This window comes from Triticum aestivum, chromosome 4A (genome assembly GCF_018294505.1).
Source record: "Triticum aestivum cultivar Chinese Spring chromosome 4A, IWGSC CS RefSeq v2.1, whole genome shotgun sequence".
Classification (NCBI taxonomy): Eukaryota; Viridiplantae; Streptophyta; class Magnoliopsida; order Poales; family Poaceae; genus Triticum; species Triticum aestivum.
Window position 1 is genome coordinate 583,573,235 of NC_057803.1, and position 15,615 is coordinate 583,588,849.

At 45.5% G+C, this 15,615-nt stretch overlaps 2 protein-coding genes across 3 annotated transcripts; both read right to left on the minus strand.

Moving 5' to 3' along the window:
* Positions 1 to 3,605: 3,605 nt before the first annotated feature.
* Positions 3,606 to 8,525, minus strand: LOC123087174 (L10-interacting MYB domain-containing protein). 2 transcript variants are annotated; one of them, XM_044509100.1, is made up of 4 exons: positions 8,028 to 8,525; positions 4,829 to 5,594; positions 4,251 to 4,743; positions 3,606 to 3,918 (listed from the first exon to the last, which is right to left on the minus strand). In XM_044509100.1, exons 2-3 carry the CDS (start codon positions 5,592 to 5,594, stop codon positions 4,271 to 4,273), a joined length of 1,239 nt encoding a protein of 412 aa, XP_044365035.1. In that variant the 5' UTR covers positions 8,028 to 8,525; the 3' UTR covers positions 3,606 to 3,918; positions 4,251 to 4,270. The 2 variants fall into 2 exon arrangements, with proteins under 2 accessions (XP_044365035.1, XP_044365036.1); XM_044509101.1 differs by lacking the exons at positions 3,606 to 3,918; positions 4,251 to 4,743; positions 4,829 to 5,594 and adding exons at positions 5,823 to 6,509; positions 6,602 to 6,905 and having other exon boundaries at positions 8,028 to 8,510.
* A 99-nt stretch (positions 8,526 to 8,624) lies between these two features.
* LOC100682480 (probable linoleate 9S-lipoxygenase 4) lies at positions 8,625 to 14,130 on the minus strand. The gene is made up of 9 exons (XM_044509099.1): positions 13,820 to 14,130; positions 12,886 to 13,163; positions 11,443 to 11,680; positions 10,987 to 11,340; positions 10,811 to 10,893; positions 10,583 to 10,693; positions 10,104 to 10,417; positions 9,726 to 9,989; positions 8,625 to 9,640 (listed from the first exon to the last, which is right to left on the minus strand). Exons 1-9 carry the CDS (start codon positions 14,028 to 14,030, stop codon positions 8,857 to 8,859), a joined length of 2,637 nt encoding a protein of 878 aa, XP_044365034.1. The 5' UTR covers positions 14,031 to 14,130; the 3' UTR covers positions 8,625 to 8,856.
* Between the last annotated feature and the right edge of the window lie 1,485 nt (positions 14,131 to 15,615).

The window sequence follows — 15,615 nt, forward strand, 5'->3', positions numbered from 1 at the left end:
CAATGCTGCACTCATTTAGTATTCATATGTCCTGTGTATAGAATGGCATTTACAGCAGAACACTAGCAATGAGCAATTAAAACAAAATACTACAAAAATACAAACATTTCAGGACTGGATTGGGGCCAAAATTTGGCATGAGACCAAAACTTGGCATTTGATTGGTTGAACACCAAGCGCGAGCCCCTCTCTACAATTTTCCAAATATTGGCAACTTTTGGTAGAAAATTGGCATAGATCTTAGTCTCAAACATTCATGCCACTTTAAGACTAGGGCCACAACTTGATTCATCATGTAAAGAAAGCAGCTATGCAAAGCAGAAATGAAGCAAATATTTTCTAAATCAACTTTGGAAATATGTTGCGATGCATATTATTTGCTATTTTCAAGAATGCACAAGAATCCCAGGACCAAGTGAAACAACTTCTCAGGCCATACCTGTTGTGCTCCCCCCTTATATGTATTCAACCAAATTTCTGAATCGTTGGTTCAAAATTAGCTGAATCTCCTGTTTGTGGACAAGAAGCTTTATAGCCATCAACTAAAAAAATAGGAGATCTCCCCTTATCACATTACACTAACTAATCATGCATCTTGTATGCACTAAATAAGTGAAGGGTTCACTCTCCCCACTAAACCAGTCAAACACCTTGCGATGCACTACTTTATAACAGAATTAACACACCCTTAGCATGTCTGAGAATCGATGTAACCAAAGCATCAACAGATTAACGATCTACAGGCTAAAACATGGCATCAATTTGACTTCAGGTTCAGATTTAATTGGTTCTCGTATTAATCTAGGAACTCTGTACATAGCACGAGTCATCCAAAGCAGTCACATGCCCATATATAACGATAATATTGCATGTAATGGCCGTCACTGCATAATCCCATTGTTATTTCAGTGATTTCGGATGGTACACATTGGTGCCCCGTGTACAATTGCTCTGATTTAGTGTCTTCATCAGCCGCCTCATTAAGGCCCAACCTTCCTGTAGATCCCTCATCTACCCTAGCAGATCTTTGACGAATGTGCACACAGAAATCTAGGTGAGAGAGGAGGAAGTAGGAGTATCAGAGTATACCTTGATCCTGGGCGTGAGAGGCGAAGGAGGAGCCCACCACCGGCTTGCCGCCAGCGATCTAGGATCTTGAGAGGGGGCAGAGGCACGGATCACGCCGACAAGCCGCTCCAAGGGCCTGAGAGGGGAAGGGGATGAGTAGCCCCCATCTGCTTGCCTTAGGCGAGCTACTGTAGTTGCCGGAGATGGGGATTGGGGAGGGATGCGGATCTCGACCGCCGCTACTGTCCACAAGCGGGAGGGAGATGGGCGAGGGGGAGGGTGACTCGTGGTCGCGTTTGGAGGAGGATGTTGGGAGAAAATTAACAAGAATAGAGGGTCCTTTTTGCTAACCGTGCGCAAAGATCCCACCACCAAAATCTGTACCATCCATCTCAATGCTAACGGCTCAGATCATTTTTTCTATTTTTTCACCCGAAGCTCATTTTCTATTCTAGTCGTTCCCCAGTAATAATAATAAATCAACAACAGCAGCAGATTTGGCGGTTTCTAAGGTGATATCTAAATTACAGAACCAACTATCTTCAGCTTAGATATTCGCCTAAGAGGGGAAATCAGGGATAACCCATGAACTACTACTTCGTCCTTATTCATACAAACCTGAAAATATTGGCAAAATGTGGTACTCTTGTTACCCCAGAAGTCATAGGCATTGGCAGAAAACTGACTAAAAGATCAGTGCCACCTTTTTTGTTCATTTACGGACTGAAGTTTAGCATCCATGAATATTTCAAGCTTGAATCAAATAGGGAGAAACAGAACTTACAGTCCGCACGTCGGTATCATCGAGTGTTACTGGTGGCATGTCCGAGAGCCAAACCTTCTTGGCCTTCACCTGAGTTCTATCAGACGCCTTTGGTCCACTGGTCTAGGAGAATGCCCGTGCGTTGCCACGGGCTTTTTAGTTGTTTGTTCTAATTGCATATATATACATGTATTGTTGTATATAACTCGGTGAACTTTTAGTCCCTTTCTCAACATCGTGTCAACACCATTATTGATGGATTCTTTTTGAACATCGGCATAATACATCTCCATCATTCTCATACTCTACAAAAATAAACATATAAAAATACACTTTTTTGTGCTATCATGTGCAAAAAATATATAAAGAAGAACAATTATTTGTATTCATCTCTTCCAATTGTATAAGACTCGATGAGTTTTCAGTCCATCCATCATAAAGCTTTTCCAATAGATATTTTGAAAGCATCATCCAAAGGCATCAATTTTTATCTATATTCTATAAAAGAGGCTTTCAGTTGTTGTGGCCAACACTGTTTACCAGCAAGACTGAGCAACCATGTACCAGACCTGAAGCTCTTGGTCGGCACACCACAAACACTAGATCAGCGAACGTGCCCATGAATGAATTTAAAAGGAGGTGTGTGTTGTCTCCTGTGCTCCTAATTAAGTACTCCCTCCGTCTAGATGCATTTTATTTTATTTATTTTGATGATAAATATTTTCGGACGAAGGGACTAATTATCACCCTCTTGGCAGCTGAACGGATCCTGTGCTGACAGTGTAGTAGCAATAATTTGTCTTGCTAACGAGTGCATGTTTATCCTATAAAATTTGAGTAAACCGTTCTTTTGTGCGAAGAGAATAAATGGTTTTCATATCCATTATTTCTATTGCATTGTGTGTCTTTCGAACAAATGCAAAGAAAGTAAGCCTATGTTCCTATATACAAGTCTTTCTAGAAATTTTAAAAAGTACTACATATGGAGCAAAACGAGTGAATCTAGACTCTAAAATATGTCTATATGCATTCGTATGTAATCTCTATTGAAATCTCTAGAAAGACTTATATTTAGAAACAGAGGGTGTAGATTATATACTATGCGTCTTCCTAATAAGTGCATGTTTATCCTATAAAGGTCGGGTGTTAGTTTTTTGCGACGAGAGTGAATGGTTTTCAGCTCCGTTGTGGTTCTATTGTGCCACGTATCTTAACTCTATCTTTCTTCTCAATGCAGTTGCAGATACAATTGACAAGGGTAGAACCGAGAACCATGTAATTGACAACATGTTTCACTAGTATCTTGCATCTCCAACGGTTTCAACTATATTATTTTCACTAAATATGTTTACACTTTGTCAGTCATACCATATACTAACTCAATATTTATGGGCACTTCGAGGGGAGAAAAAAAATGTGTCCAAATAAGTTGAATTCAAATTTAAACCATTTATTGGAAAACTTCATGTCCAGATTGTAATATTTATATCTGAGTACAATTTTTTCCATCATAAAAATGGTTGCGGCAATGGCTTGTTGGTATGAATATTAAGGGCCTGTTCGTATTCACTCCACTCCGTCAGATCCTTAGCTCCACTCCCAGCTCCTAGTTTGCTAGCTCCCCAGGTCAAATGAGGAGCAGACAACTTGTTCGGCAACTAACTCCACTCTGCACTCTGGATTACAGGCTCCCCACAACACATCAAGCTGGTTTGATACTGGTCAATACGGGGATCACTTGTTGTGCCAATGTTAAAACACAGTGCAGACAAAATGCACAAATATGCTGAGTTTACTGAAAATAATGCTGAAATTTCACACATAATTTCTTTGTGCAAAAATTCACTTTATCGCACAAGAACGCTTCAGCATGAGTTTGCTGAAATTACATGATTTTAGCAACATAAACAAATAGGATTTTTTTCCTAAGATAAACACAAACAAAGGCAGCATAAACACATGTACTTTGTAGACATCACTCTAGTCCAGTGGAGGTCCTGCATTCAACACATGAAAACCTTTATGCAATGCTGGTGATTGCTTGAATAGAACCAAAAACATATATACTCTGCTTCGGATGGTTTCACCTACAAAATTACGAAATTTGTTAATACGTACAAATACACATCAATTGTGAAAGAAGCAAAATCATGTTGTCATTGAACTAGCTAAGAACATCTTCTGGATTCTAGACTTATGCATCTTGCTACAAGGAAATAAATGACAAGTAATATTGTGACTAATATTTCAGCTACTAACAAAGGCAGTGAACAGTTTCGACATGTTTGGAGACAACATTCACTTGTTTAACTTTACGACCAGTCATCTATGAGAAAGCATGAATTTATCAAGCAAGGTAAAAACTAAATAACTGTAGCAAATAAAAACACATGAATGTGGTAGAAACTAGTATACTCACATTTATAGCAGAAGTGGAAGTCACCAACCAAGAGCAATATTAGTTGCTAGTCTATTACGGAACAGGTCCATGTCTTTATCACTAGCCTCCGAGGTTGACACATCTGATGCATTCGGAGGGATGGCATACCGTTGATACCTTGAAGGGATAGTTGGGACATAGTTGGGATCTCTGTCGACTCGAAGAAAGTGAAGATCACCCTTATCATGATATCGAACGTAGTTGTGAAGGGTCATAGTGGCAGCCACTATCATCTTTTGAGTTTCAACTGAATAATTGGGCATCTTTAGTAGAATCTGCCACTTCATTTTCCACACACCAAATGCTCTCTCGATCACATTACGCTTGGATGAGTGTATCTTGTTAAATTTCTCCTTAGGTGTTCTTGGCGCCACACCTCGTTGAAAATCAGGCACGTGGTACCTTTCTCCCTTGTAAGGTGCGAGATATCCAGGTCTATTAGGATAGCCCGCGTCCACAAGATAGTACTTACCTACAAACAACAAGCAGATTGCATGTAAGGCCTATGATTTGTTTACAGAATTTAAATAAAAGAAATTATTATAGGAACTACTAACCCTTTGGAGGATGAGGGAAGGTATCTTTGTCAGCTTCAATTGCATGATACAAGACACTGGTATCATGCATAGAGCCGGGTTGACCAACTGAAGTGTACATGAAATGCATGTCAAAATCACATATTGCCAGAACATTCTGTGTTGTTGATCCTGACCTTCCAATGTATCTAACTTGGTCGCCAGCAGGAATGGTAGCTCTGACGTGAGTACCATCTAGTGCGCCGATGCAGTCCTTAAGATGTGGATAAGCCCTTCTATCCTTTTGAATCCTTGGGTGCACACTACTAAAGTTTGGGTCCTTAGGTTTCAGGTAATCTGCTGCCATCTTAACCACACAGAGTAAAACCTCATGAAACTTCCGGTGGACTGTATCTCCTGAGTGCTTGAAACGATTTTGTGTTCTCCTATTAGACTCGCAACCCCCTAATGTCCACAAGAACATTGCAAGCGCTTCATAACTGCTTACGAAACAGGTTGATTTGAAGCCATACTTTTTGACCAACAAGTCATGCAATTGAAAGAAGAGGCGTGCGTTCATCCTCAACATGGTATATGTTTCTCCAGGTGTTGAGACTGTCTCCTGCAGCCATCCGAACCCACTGAGAATAGAATTCCTTGGGTCTGCCTTGATCAAATAGTTGTCACAGTACTTCCCTGCAAGTGTTGATGCACCGGCATAGATGTTGGACATTGATTGGACATGGTGGCATACCCTCTTCTTCCTTTCTTCATAACTATCACTATCATTGTCACTATCCGATGACATCTGCACATACACAAGTAACAACAATTAGTACTTAATTATCAACCAGATTAGTCATAGCAGAAAGATAAGTAAGAATCATATGTAACATTAAAGACAAGTCATATGTAACAACATTTATCATGTAACCATCAGCAAGATGAGTCATAGCAGCAATATAAGTAAGATTACAAGAAATATTACCAAGATTGAAGACACACGGCTGAAACAAGGTAAATGAAGACAAACAACTGAAAAAGGGAAGAATGGGACTAACATAATAATGTTACAACCCAAATAGTCTTACAAGTAAACCTGAGTACATAACTAAGTTCAAACTTTAAATTAGTATTACATCCCAATAGGCAAAAACAACAGCAGTAGCATCTAATGCCCATACTTGCTGTTGTATTTCCTACGCAACCAATCTAAACGAGCAGCACTTTCAGTCATATGCAGGAACATCTCTCTCTGCTCTCGCTTCACAAATAGTTCACTAGCAATGAAATATTCATCACTGCCTACTATTGCACCACACTCAACAACCAGATCCATCACAGAAGTAATCGATGAACTCTCTTCTTTCTTCATGTATGACTCAAAGCTGGATTGGGTCCTCTCTGCTATATCTCCAACCCTGGTTATCTGTTCTTGTATAACAAGAGATGTCTTTGGCTTCTTGTTATTGCCATCCACATACCTGCCAAGTCTCTTCCCTTTTCCATCGGCATGTGACTCACCTGTTTGGGTCTCCTCCAGATCAACATCTTGTATGTCGTCCACATTGAAAACTGAAGTTGCACTGCTAGATTGGGGAATGGTGCCTGAAGCAGGATTCCAGTGATCTGTACCATCACTTGTGATGTCAGCAAACATGATAGATAAGTTATTCTCATTTCGAAGTCCGCGCTTTCGGAACTTGCCACAGCCAGGGATGTCCTAAAATACAACAAAACAAAGCTTAATTAGCATCACTACTCACGGAACAATTGCTTATATGATAAGAACAAATAGGAAAAGTCATGACTCACTATCTTTGCTTTCTTCCACCATTCATCATCTTGTTTGATGGTGTTTCTCTCATAGTCCCACCCACCACCAGTCTCCTTCAATTTGAGTTTTCTGAAATTGCTGTAATCAGTCTTCAACTTATCCCACTTGTTCTTTAGTTGGAGCCTGGTGTACTCCAGGCCTGTTCTGACTTTAAAATCCTTCGCAACTTCCTCATAAGCATTTTGAGTCAAGTGCTTGTCTGGCCTATTGCCAGCACGCACTTGTTGGACAAAGAGCTCGGTCAAGATCGTAGTGTTATCGTCACTCCAATCGGCAGACATTCTTCAAGAAAATTATACATTAATTGCAAGCATTACAATCTAACACATATAGATGAACAATCATCAATCATGCTCCTAGTTACATACCAGCAAAGACCATGGTTATAGGCAGAGAAGGGGTTCACTAACATATTTCAGTCCAAAGAATAATAATAGTTACAGGTTATAGGCAGAGAAGGGGTTCACTAGCTACTTCACTCCATCCATGTCAATCAGGGCAAATAAAAGAAACAAAGGCAATATTTGGTCATGGTCTAATTACATTCCAACGGCCAGGAGACAATTCAAGATGTATTTCTGCACTACTTTCCTACAACATCCATGGATTGAAAGGGAATTTAATCAACAAGACGTCACGTGGATCTCACTAGTCCTTGCTGGATTACTTTTTCTTACATTTGTAAATCACTAGTATATACTTTCTGTATCTACTTTACGGCATCCACTAGTCCTTTCTGTATCTACTTTCACAGCATCAACGACCAGGTGTACACTGTGTGTGGGAGTGATGTGCGTGTGTTTTATTTACAGGGTGTGTTATGTACTGAAGAGGCGATTGTGATATGCAGAAAAACGTCTGAATCTCACTTTTTGTCTCGTTCTCTCCGTTCTTCATTCTCTACTATTTCTATGATTAATCCGTGAGACCCAAATCAGGGTCTCACACTACTTTGACTACTAATCCTTGCTGGGATTATTGACATGTAGAACTAATACTAACTGGAATCAAGAATCAGGAATCAAGAACGCCTAGAACTAATCAGCAATATCAATTAACAAGCTAGCTAGTTCACGCCCTCCATGTCAAGGCAAATAAAAGAAACAGAGGCAATACATATATGTTTACAACATCCATGATAATCATGCAGTGTGTATTTGTTATCTAGAAAAGGAAACTCTATCTGTCTCTATGCTCTCTGTCGCTCATCCCCTTTCTCTACCAACTCCCCTAATTCATCCCCTTCCTCTCAATTTCCTGAGATAATCCTTGCAGGAATTATAGACATGTAGTACTACTACTTACAGGAATCAAGAACCAGGAATCAAGAACACGTGGAACTATTCAGGAATATGAATCAAGAACAGTAGAGGAACAAGGGTGAAGAGGGGATATGGATCTCACCTTGCTGTATGTGACGTAGGCGTGGGTGCCGACCTTGCAAACGACGAATCCGAGCTGTCGGGGACGAGGACGAGGCCCTGGTGATCTCAGCCGCCAGAGGTCCACACAACCCGTATGCCCCCAAAGTTATCGCCGAACAGAAAGCTGCCTTGGATGAGGAGGGGGGCGAGGAGATGGCGAGGTTGCAGGGGTGAGAATTTGGCCGGGGATGACGAGGGGGCGAGGAGATGGCGAGGTTGCAGTGGTGGCCAGGGAACTGCGGCGGCGGCGGCGCAATGCTAGGGTTCCATGGTCGGGGGAGGACCCTGGGATTCGCTCAGATTGGATCGAACTGGTAGGTTGGGGAGGGGGAAAGTGAGGGAGTCGTGGTGGGGAGCTCGGTTTCAGCGACTCCGTGAAATTCAACTGCGAACCGCTCCGCTCCGCTCTTTCGACTCCGCGGAGTTGTACCGTTCGGCGCTGCTCCGCCCGCTCCCGGAGCGGAGTTGTGGAGCGGAATGGCTCCGAACAGGTCCTAACTCACCACCATCACTGCCAACTCTAATTTTTATGATAAAGAAAATGTAGACAGTAGAAAGAAGAGAAATTTCTGTGAGATAAGAGGAATGCACACACGACTGCTTATTCATGCCTCATTGTTCTCTCCCTATCAACATCATCTACGATCATCATTTGCCATCATCCACTAATCCCTCGCAACTAATTACCGCAACCACCCAGAAGCGAATGATGAGAAGGATTAAAGGAACACAATACACCCTGCACGCGAGACACGAACCAACCAATCTACTGAACGAGACGCTGTTCAGATTAAAGGACCTCGCTCAGCTCAGATGGAGACGCTGTTGGGGATGCCCATGGCGGTGAGGCCCAGCCCTTTCTCGCCGCCGGCGTCCGACGTGTTGGGGTACAGCAGCATGTAGGGCATCTTCACCGGCCCGTTCCGGTTCTTGAGCGCCGGGTCCTTGTTCATGTCCAGGATGCGCTTCTCGATCTCCATCAGCCGGGTGCCGAACCTCTTGAACGCCTCCAGGGCCTTGGCGTCCGACGTCCACTCCGGCGTGTCGCGCTGCCCGAGGTACACCTCGTCGGAGGAGTGCTTCGACAGGATCTCGATGAGCGTGATGCCGAGGATGGTCTGGAACTGGCTGGTGATGGTGTGGATGAACACCTTGTCGGCCTCCTTCCCGCCCTTCTGCAGCTGCTTGTACTCCTCTTCGCCCTCCTCCGGCATCTTCCGACGGCTCACCGTCGGCCGGTTCGGGAGGTACCCAGCGTACGGGTACTGCCCGAAGTTGACCGCCGCGTGTAGCGCCGATGCCACCCAGATGATGGTGGTGCACGTCTTGGCCAGCTCCTGCACGGTCACCATCTTGGGCCACCAGTCGGCGTCCTTGAGGTCGCCGTGCCCGACCTCGCGCACCTCCTTCCACCACTCCTCCAGCTCCTTGTCGGCCCGGAGCACGCCGTCGTTGGGGTAGTAGATGGCCAGGTACTCGTTCACCCACCGCTCGATCGCCCACCAGATCACCAGCCCGTCCACCGCGTACGGGTAGTCCTTGATCAGCAGCCGGACACCGTATGGGCTCGATGAATCCGGCACAGCCATGCCTCTGCGTGCACAAACAAGCAAAAATCATCTTTAATCAACCATTTCTTCCACATTCCGATCTTGTATCAACCTTCTCTTTTTATTACCTCTTGACGAGATCGTCGGGGAGGCCCTGCTCGGTGAGCTTCCAGTTCTTGTAGACGATGGAAGACATCTCAAGCGCATATTTCTCCGGGAAGACGGTCATCTCAAAGACGCCACCGGCGTTGATGAGAGTGGTTCGCGCCAGGGCATTGATGTTCAACGTGTCGCGGTAATGTGGGCTCAGCAGCTTGTGCACCGGGTGCACCACACTGAGTTGCCGGTTCGTCGCAATCACGAACGGCTCGATCACCGCGTGTGTGTTCAGCCTAAGAAAACAATCAAAAAGCTCAGCTCAGTGCTTTGTTGGTACCAAGGGCTCCTTCTTTAGCCTATAAGGACCTAGAACTTAAAGCAGGGTTAATGTTGCAATGCATAATTACCAGTGGCTGATAAGCTGATGCCACGCAGAGTCGTCGACGGAGGCGTAAGCCTTGGCAAGCTGCCAGATCTGGCCATCAACACCAGAGTCAATATCAGCCGGAAGGTACACCGTGCTCTTCGCGCCGTGCTGTATTCCGTCAGGGTGTGGCAGGCTCAGCTCGATGGCCAAGGGCTTCAGCGTGCCGTCGGCCTTCAGGAACAGCAGGGTCCTCGAAGCGTAGATGTAGTTGCCTTCCAGCTTGTTGATGCGGTCAAGGAATGGCATGAAGTTATCGTGGTGATCTAGAATGAAGAGCCTGTTTTTCTCCATTGCCTGCACAATACATGGTTGTTAGGACAAAGTGTCAAACTCATTACATTATTCAGTACTTGTTCACTAGCAATTTGCAGCATAAATAGACCACTGAAGTTACATGTATCAGTGCAGCTCAGTGAAATTTCCTTTTTCACCAATAAACAGCTCAATGATTCAACACACCTGTTTCACTGTGAGGCCTTCTTCAAGGTTCTGCTGAATTTGATCTTCAGTGATGGTGCTTGATTGGTCCCCGTACACACTGGGATCCAGGGTACTTTTTACAGGGAACTCCTGTGGTCATCAAATAGAAAACAAATGATGATTAATTCTCAATCGATTATGAGGAGATGGTTTATTCTTTTCTTCTTCTTCTTCTTCTTTATAAATATAAATGGCATAGGTGCTAACCGTCAGACGTTTGATGCAAACCGGGTTCACGCCTGCGAGCATCTCCCGCGCAAACTCCTCGTCTGACCTCCAAGCATAATCGTCTGCCATTTAAGAAAATAAGTTATATAACAAAAATAAAAAAGGGTAAAACAAGGGACGACCGTATTAAGCAAGCCATGCACACAGCTGATTACTTGATCTGATAACATGTGGAAGGGGCAGGTTCAGGAGGTCGTCGCCAGCAACTGGTAAAAGACTTTTAATAAACTGAAGGGGGATTTTCTTCTTGAGCTCCTTTAGGTGTTGGTTATCGGGCACTTTCAGAAGACCGTCGTAGAGATCATAGATGTCTTGAAACGAATCAAACTCCTTGGGTGTAGTGTCAACATAGGTCCTAATCACCGGAAGAATGGCCTCGGTGATGGCCTTGAGAGAGTACCCAAGGAAGTCAGACAACTTGAGGTGCCCAAAGCGCTCATCACGCGGGACATAGATGTTGAGGGCCTCCTGTATCTTGTACTGAGGAATTCTGCTCTCTGATCTAGGGTCTGGCGAAAAGATCAAATAACCCATATGAGTCCAATTGCAAGGTGACATGGTTGTGAACATGTGAAAAAAACAAACAAACATATACAGTGCACTGGACTCACCTGTTTTTGTTGGGGGTCGGCCAGTTCTGCAACGACGGGGATAGGGGAGTTCCTGGGTGCCGCCGAGGACCGGGCGCGGATGGCCCTTGTCCGGCTCACCGAGGTCGTTGTAGTAGTCATAGCGGTACACACGGTCCCACTCCTCGTACTTTCCGGTTGTGCCGTCGCCTCGGAGATTGTTGAGTTCATCTTGCCTGTATTGCACCAAAAGTGCAGGCATTTTGCTGGGCAGATAGGTCTGAAAAACAGCGAGGAAATGAGATGACAGATAAGCAAAACGAAACCTGTGAGAAACAGGACTACTCAGTCCGCAAAAAACAGGACTGGTACCAATTAACCTGTGAGAAACAGATACTAATTCAGTTTGTCACTTGTGTGATCTCCTATTATTTCTGAAAACAAGTTCATATTTCTGTCTCCTGATCCTCTGATCATCAGGGCAACAGTTAAAAACAGCTTTTTTCTTCCTGGTAATAAACAATTATAGGAGTAGAAAAGTCGTCAACTTGCTATATATACGATCTAACGATTGGTTGTGGATCTGAGAGATTCGGATAGGCCCGGGGATGGGTGATTCTTGTCCAGAACAACAGCCTATTAAAACAGAGTAGGTAGCAAACTGCTGACACCTGCAACTTGTTGTTTCATAATCGTTCTTATACTGATAACTCGTACGACCAGTCCATTATCTTTGTACAAAAAGCTCTTAAGATGAGTTCAGTCGGTAGGGATGCATGCATCTGCATGGGCGTGCAACTTGCTGTCAAACTATTTTTCATGCCAGGTGAAGCTAGGTGGGATATGATATGGATACCAGTCCCAGGATTCATACTGCTAAGACATTTTCATGTGGCGTTGGGAATTCAGACAAAGGCATTATTTTGACAGCAGCGAAGGGCAGCCGTTGACTTGACCGCAAGACCAAGACCTAGCAACAGCAACTCGACAGCTAATAAGGTGATCTCACCGGATGACAGCACGCAGTAGTAAATTCCTTGTCTGCCGCAGCTCAACATCTACTAGTCCATTTGGCATCTCTTCTTTTTGATTGACTGTTCTTTTGTTCTGTTTTTGACAGCAATTTTGGCTTTTGTTCTTGACAGCTTATCTATCATTAGCATCTATAGTAGGTGGCACAAGTGATAACAAGTAACATGATATACCACCACCTAATCCATGCAGCAGATTTTCTTAATAATGCAAAAGAATCGGCTAAGATCCAATTCCAATTCCAATCCAAGGTCCATGGCCATACTCAGAAAAAGACACAACATTTTTAAAAGAAAATGAAATGCGTGCAACACGGGCGTTATTAATTTTCCTCTGGTGGGTTGATTGATTGATTGATTGATTGATTGTGGCGCCGTCGTTCGTCGGCGGTGGCGGCGGCGAGGGGAAGGAAGGAAGGAAGAGGAGGAAGAGGAAGGGGAAGAAGGAGCTCACGTCGTTGGCGAAGAAGACGCGGTCGACGTTGGGGTAGATCCAGGAGTTGGCGACGAAGACGACGGTGCCCTTGCCGGGGACGCCGTGGAGGGTGAGCGTCTTGAGCAGGTACTCGGAGCGGTAGGTGTTGCGGACGACGACGGCGCCGGGGATCCCCTGCGAGTCGTCCCACTCGAAGGTGACCTTGAACACCGACTCCCCGGCCGCCTTGGACTTCATGGTCACCACCATCTCCTCCAGGTGCGCCGGCTTCCCCACCTTGCCCCGCCTCGGATTCTCTGCAACCGCACGCCGGAATCATCGTCATCAGCATAATCAGAGGAGAATATCAAGAAAAAACATCAATCAATCATTTTGAGGTCTCATTTCTCATCAGAGATGGAGGTGGCGATCTTGGATTTTGGGAGGGGGGACGGCGGACACGTGGTTGGAGTCGGTCGCGGACATAAACTAGTCTCCCCGCTGGCCGCTGTCGTCGGTCGGTCTCGGCCCCGGTCCCTCCGGAGGCCACAGCATTGATGCTAAACCCTGGCGGCCACGCCAATCTAGGAGCATCCATCCATGGGTCCACGACAAGATGAACATGATCAAAAGTTGAAAACTGCTTTTGTTTTCATTTTCCCATCTTTTTTTGAACTGAAACCAACACAGATTGTTTCTGAACTTGATCGACACTTACATGATTCGCAAACAAAAAAAGAGGCTGGAATCGATACAGATTGTTTCTGAAGTAAATCGACACGGGATTCGCGGACAAAAAAAAAAGGACTGAAATCAAGAGAGATTGTTTCAAAAACGCCAAGAGGGGAACTGAAACGTACGAGAGCCAGCGGTTACGCGGCGGCGGCGGCGAGCGAGCGACGGATGCAGGGCAGGGCGAGGGCGGGAGGAAGAGGGAAGGGGAAGGAGGCGAGTGAAAGAAAGTAAAGCTTACGGGGGTCTGGGGCGGTGGCGCTGACGAGGTGGAAGATGACGCCGTCGTCCTTGCCGAGGATGTCGTGGACGCCGTCGAGGAGGGAGGCGTGGAAGTCGCCGAGGTTGAGCACGTCGCTCTTGACCAGCACGGCCGTGCCCCGGATCTTGCCCTCCTTCCACGCCTGCTTGTTCTTCCCGGTCAGCCGGTCCACCAGCCCGTGCAGCAGCATCTCTCCTCTCCGCCCCTCCCCTCTCCTCCCCTCTCTGGTTCTTGAGGAACACAACCGGTGGCTGTCCCTTTGCTGATGCAGTTCGCAGGAGTAGAGTGGCCTGGCCTAGTCTGCGGCCGCTACGCTGGGATTTATAGGCCGGCCGACCCTCGCCGATAATTTACCACCACCGCAACCACCAACCCAGCAGCGATGTCAGAGTATACTAGTACGGTGCACTTTATATATGGTAATACTTTTATTTACCGCGTGGTAAGTATTTCTCGACGAGATCCCGGCGGTTTCTAAAACGTTTTTTTCCTCTCCGGAGCGCGGCGCCGCACGCGGAGGCGCATGAGGGGTAGAGTACTATATGGGGAGGCGGCTCATCCTTTCCGAAAATTAAAGGGGATAAGTTTGTGATTGGTTAGTAGATGAAAAGAATTTGTAAACTTATGTATTTGCTTGTATGTTTAGCATTTTTGGTGTCGGAGTGTGTATGTGGGAAGATGGTGATATTTGGATGTAGGAGTACTTATTACCCATAATTTGGCACACGTTGATGATCCTTACACGGTTCCTGGTGGTGAGGTGGTGAACAGTGCATGCAAATTGGTCAGGTACCATCCGCCCTGCTTCTCCTCCATCTCCGTTCGACCCTTATCCTGCGACCGCCCCGCCAGGTACCATCCGCTACTGCCATTCTCATCATGTCCGGCAACTGTTCGATGAATCGCCAGAGCTAAAAACGGTTGTCCCTTCTTCTTTCTGGCAATGGATTCTGATTTGGAGTACATATACGAGCAGTGTGTTGAGTTGTCTGACGGCTCGTCTGGCGAGGAGGAGTACTCCGATGAGACGACAATGATGCAAGCGGCCCATGAAGACGTGAAGCGTGCAAAAGAGTATATTCTCGATTTCAAGGGCTCGATTAAGGGTCATCGAGTGCTCAATCGCAACAGGGCGCGTGGCCATTTGACACTGGTCGTCGACTACTTTGCCCCCGATGCACTATTCGCTGACCATTTTCGCCGGCGTTTTCGGATGCGTAAGGCTGTGTTCGATCGTTTGTACCATGGCGTTCAGTCCTACGATGACTACTTCACCCTGAAGAAGGACGCCGTGGGAACGATTTGCTTCTCTGGTTACCAGAAGTGCATGGCTGCATTCCGACTGCTTGCATAGGGGACGACCGTTGATTCGTGGGACGAGTACCTACAGATGACTAAGAGCACGTGCAAAGATGCCATGGTTAGGTTTGTAACCATCGTGGTCGAGGTGTTCGGACCTCAGTACCTGAGAGAACCAACTGTTGTGGCAGACACCAAGAGACTCTTGGCAATCTTAGAAGCAAGAGGGTGGCCGAGTTTGCTTGGATCTCTTGACTGCATGCATTGGAAATGGAAGAACTACCCGAAGGCTTTACAAGGGCAATACCAAGGTCATGTTAAGAAGTTCACCATCATTCTTGAAGCAGTTGCATCACATGATTTTTGAATTTTGCACGCTTTCTTTGGTACGATCGGGTCTCATAATGACATAAATGTGCTACAACGATCATCATTATTTGCGAGGCTGACTGAAGGAAAAGCTCCTCCTTGCCACT

Excerpts from the sequence above, each read along its gene's own strand:
- LOC100682480 (XM_044509099.1), bottom strand. The coding sequence starts at position 14,030 with ATGCTGCTGCACGGGCTGGTGGACCGGCTGACCGGGAAGAACAAGCAG. Across the intron at positions 11,681-12,885 it reads GCGTCTTCTTCGCCAACGAC|ACCTATCTGCCCAGCAAAAT; the intron begins GTGAGCTCCTTC and ends GCTGTTTTTCAG. Across the intron at positions 10,694-10,810 it reads TTTGCATCAAACGTCTGACG|GAGTTCCCTGTAAAAAGTAC; the intron begins GTTAGCACCTAT and ends TGATGACCACAG.
- LOC123087174 (XM_044509100.1), bottom strand. The coding sequence starts at position 5,594 with ATGTCATCGGATAGTGACAATGATAGTGATAGTTATGAAGAAAGGAAG. Across the intron at positions 4,744-4,828 it reads CTTCCCTCATCCTCCAAAGG|GTAAGTACTATCTTGTGGAC; the intron begins GTTAGTAGTTCC and ends TGTTGTTTGTAG.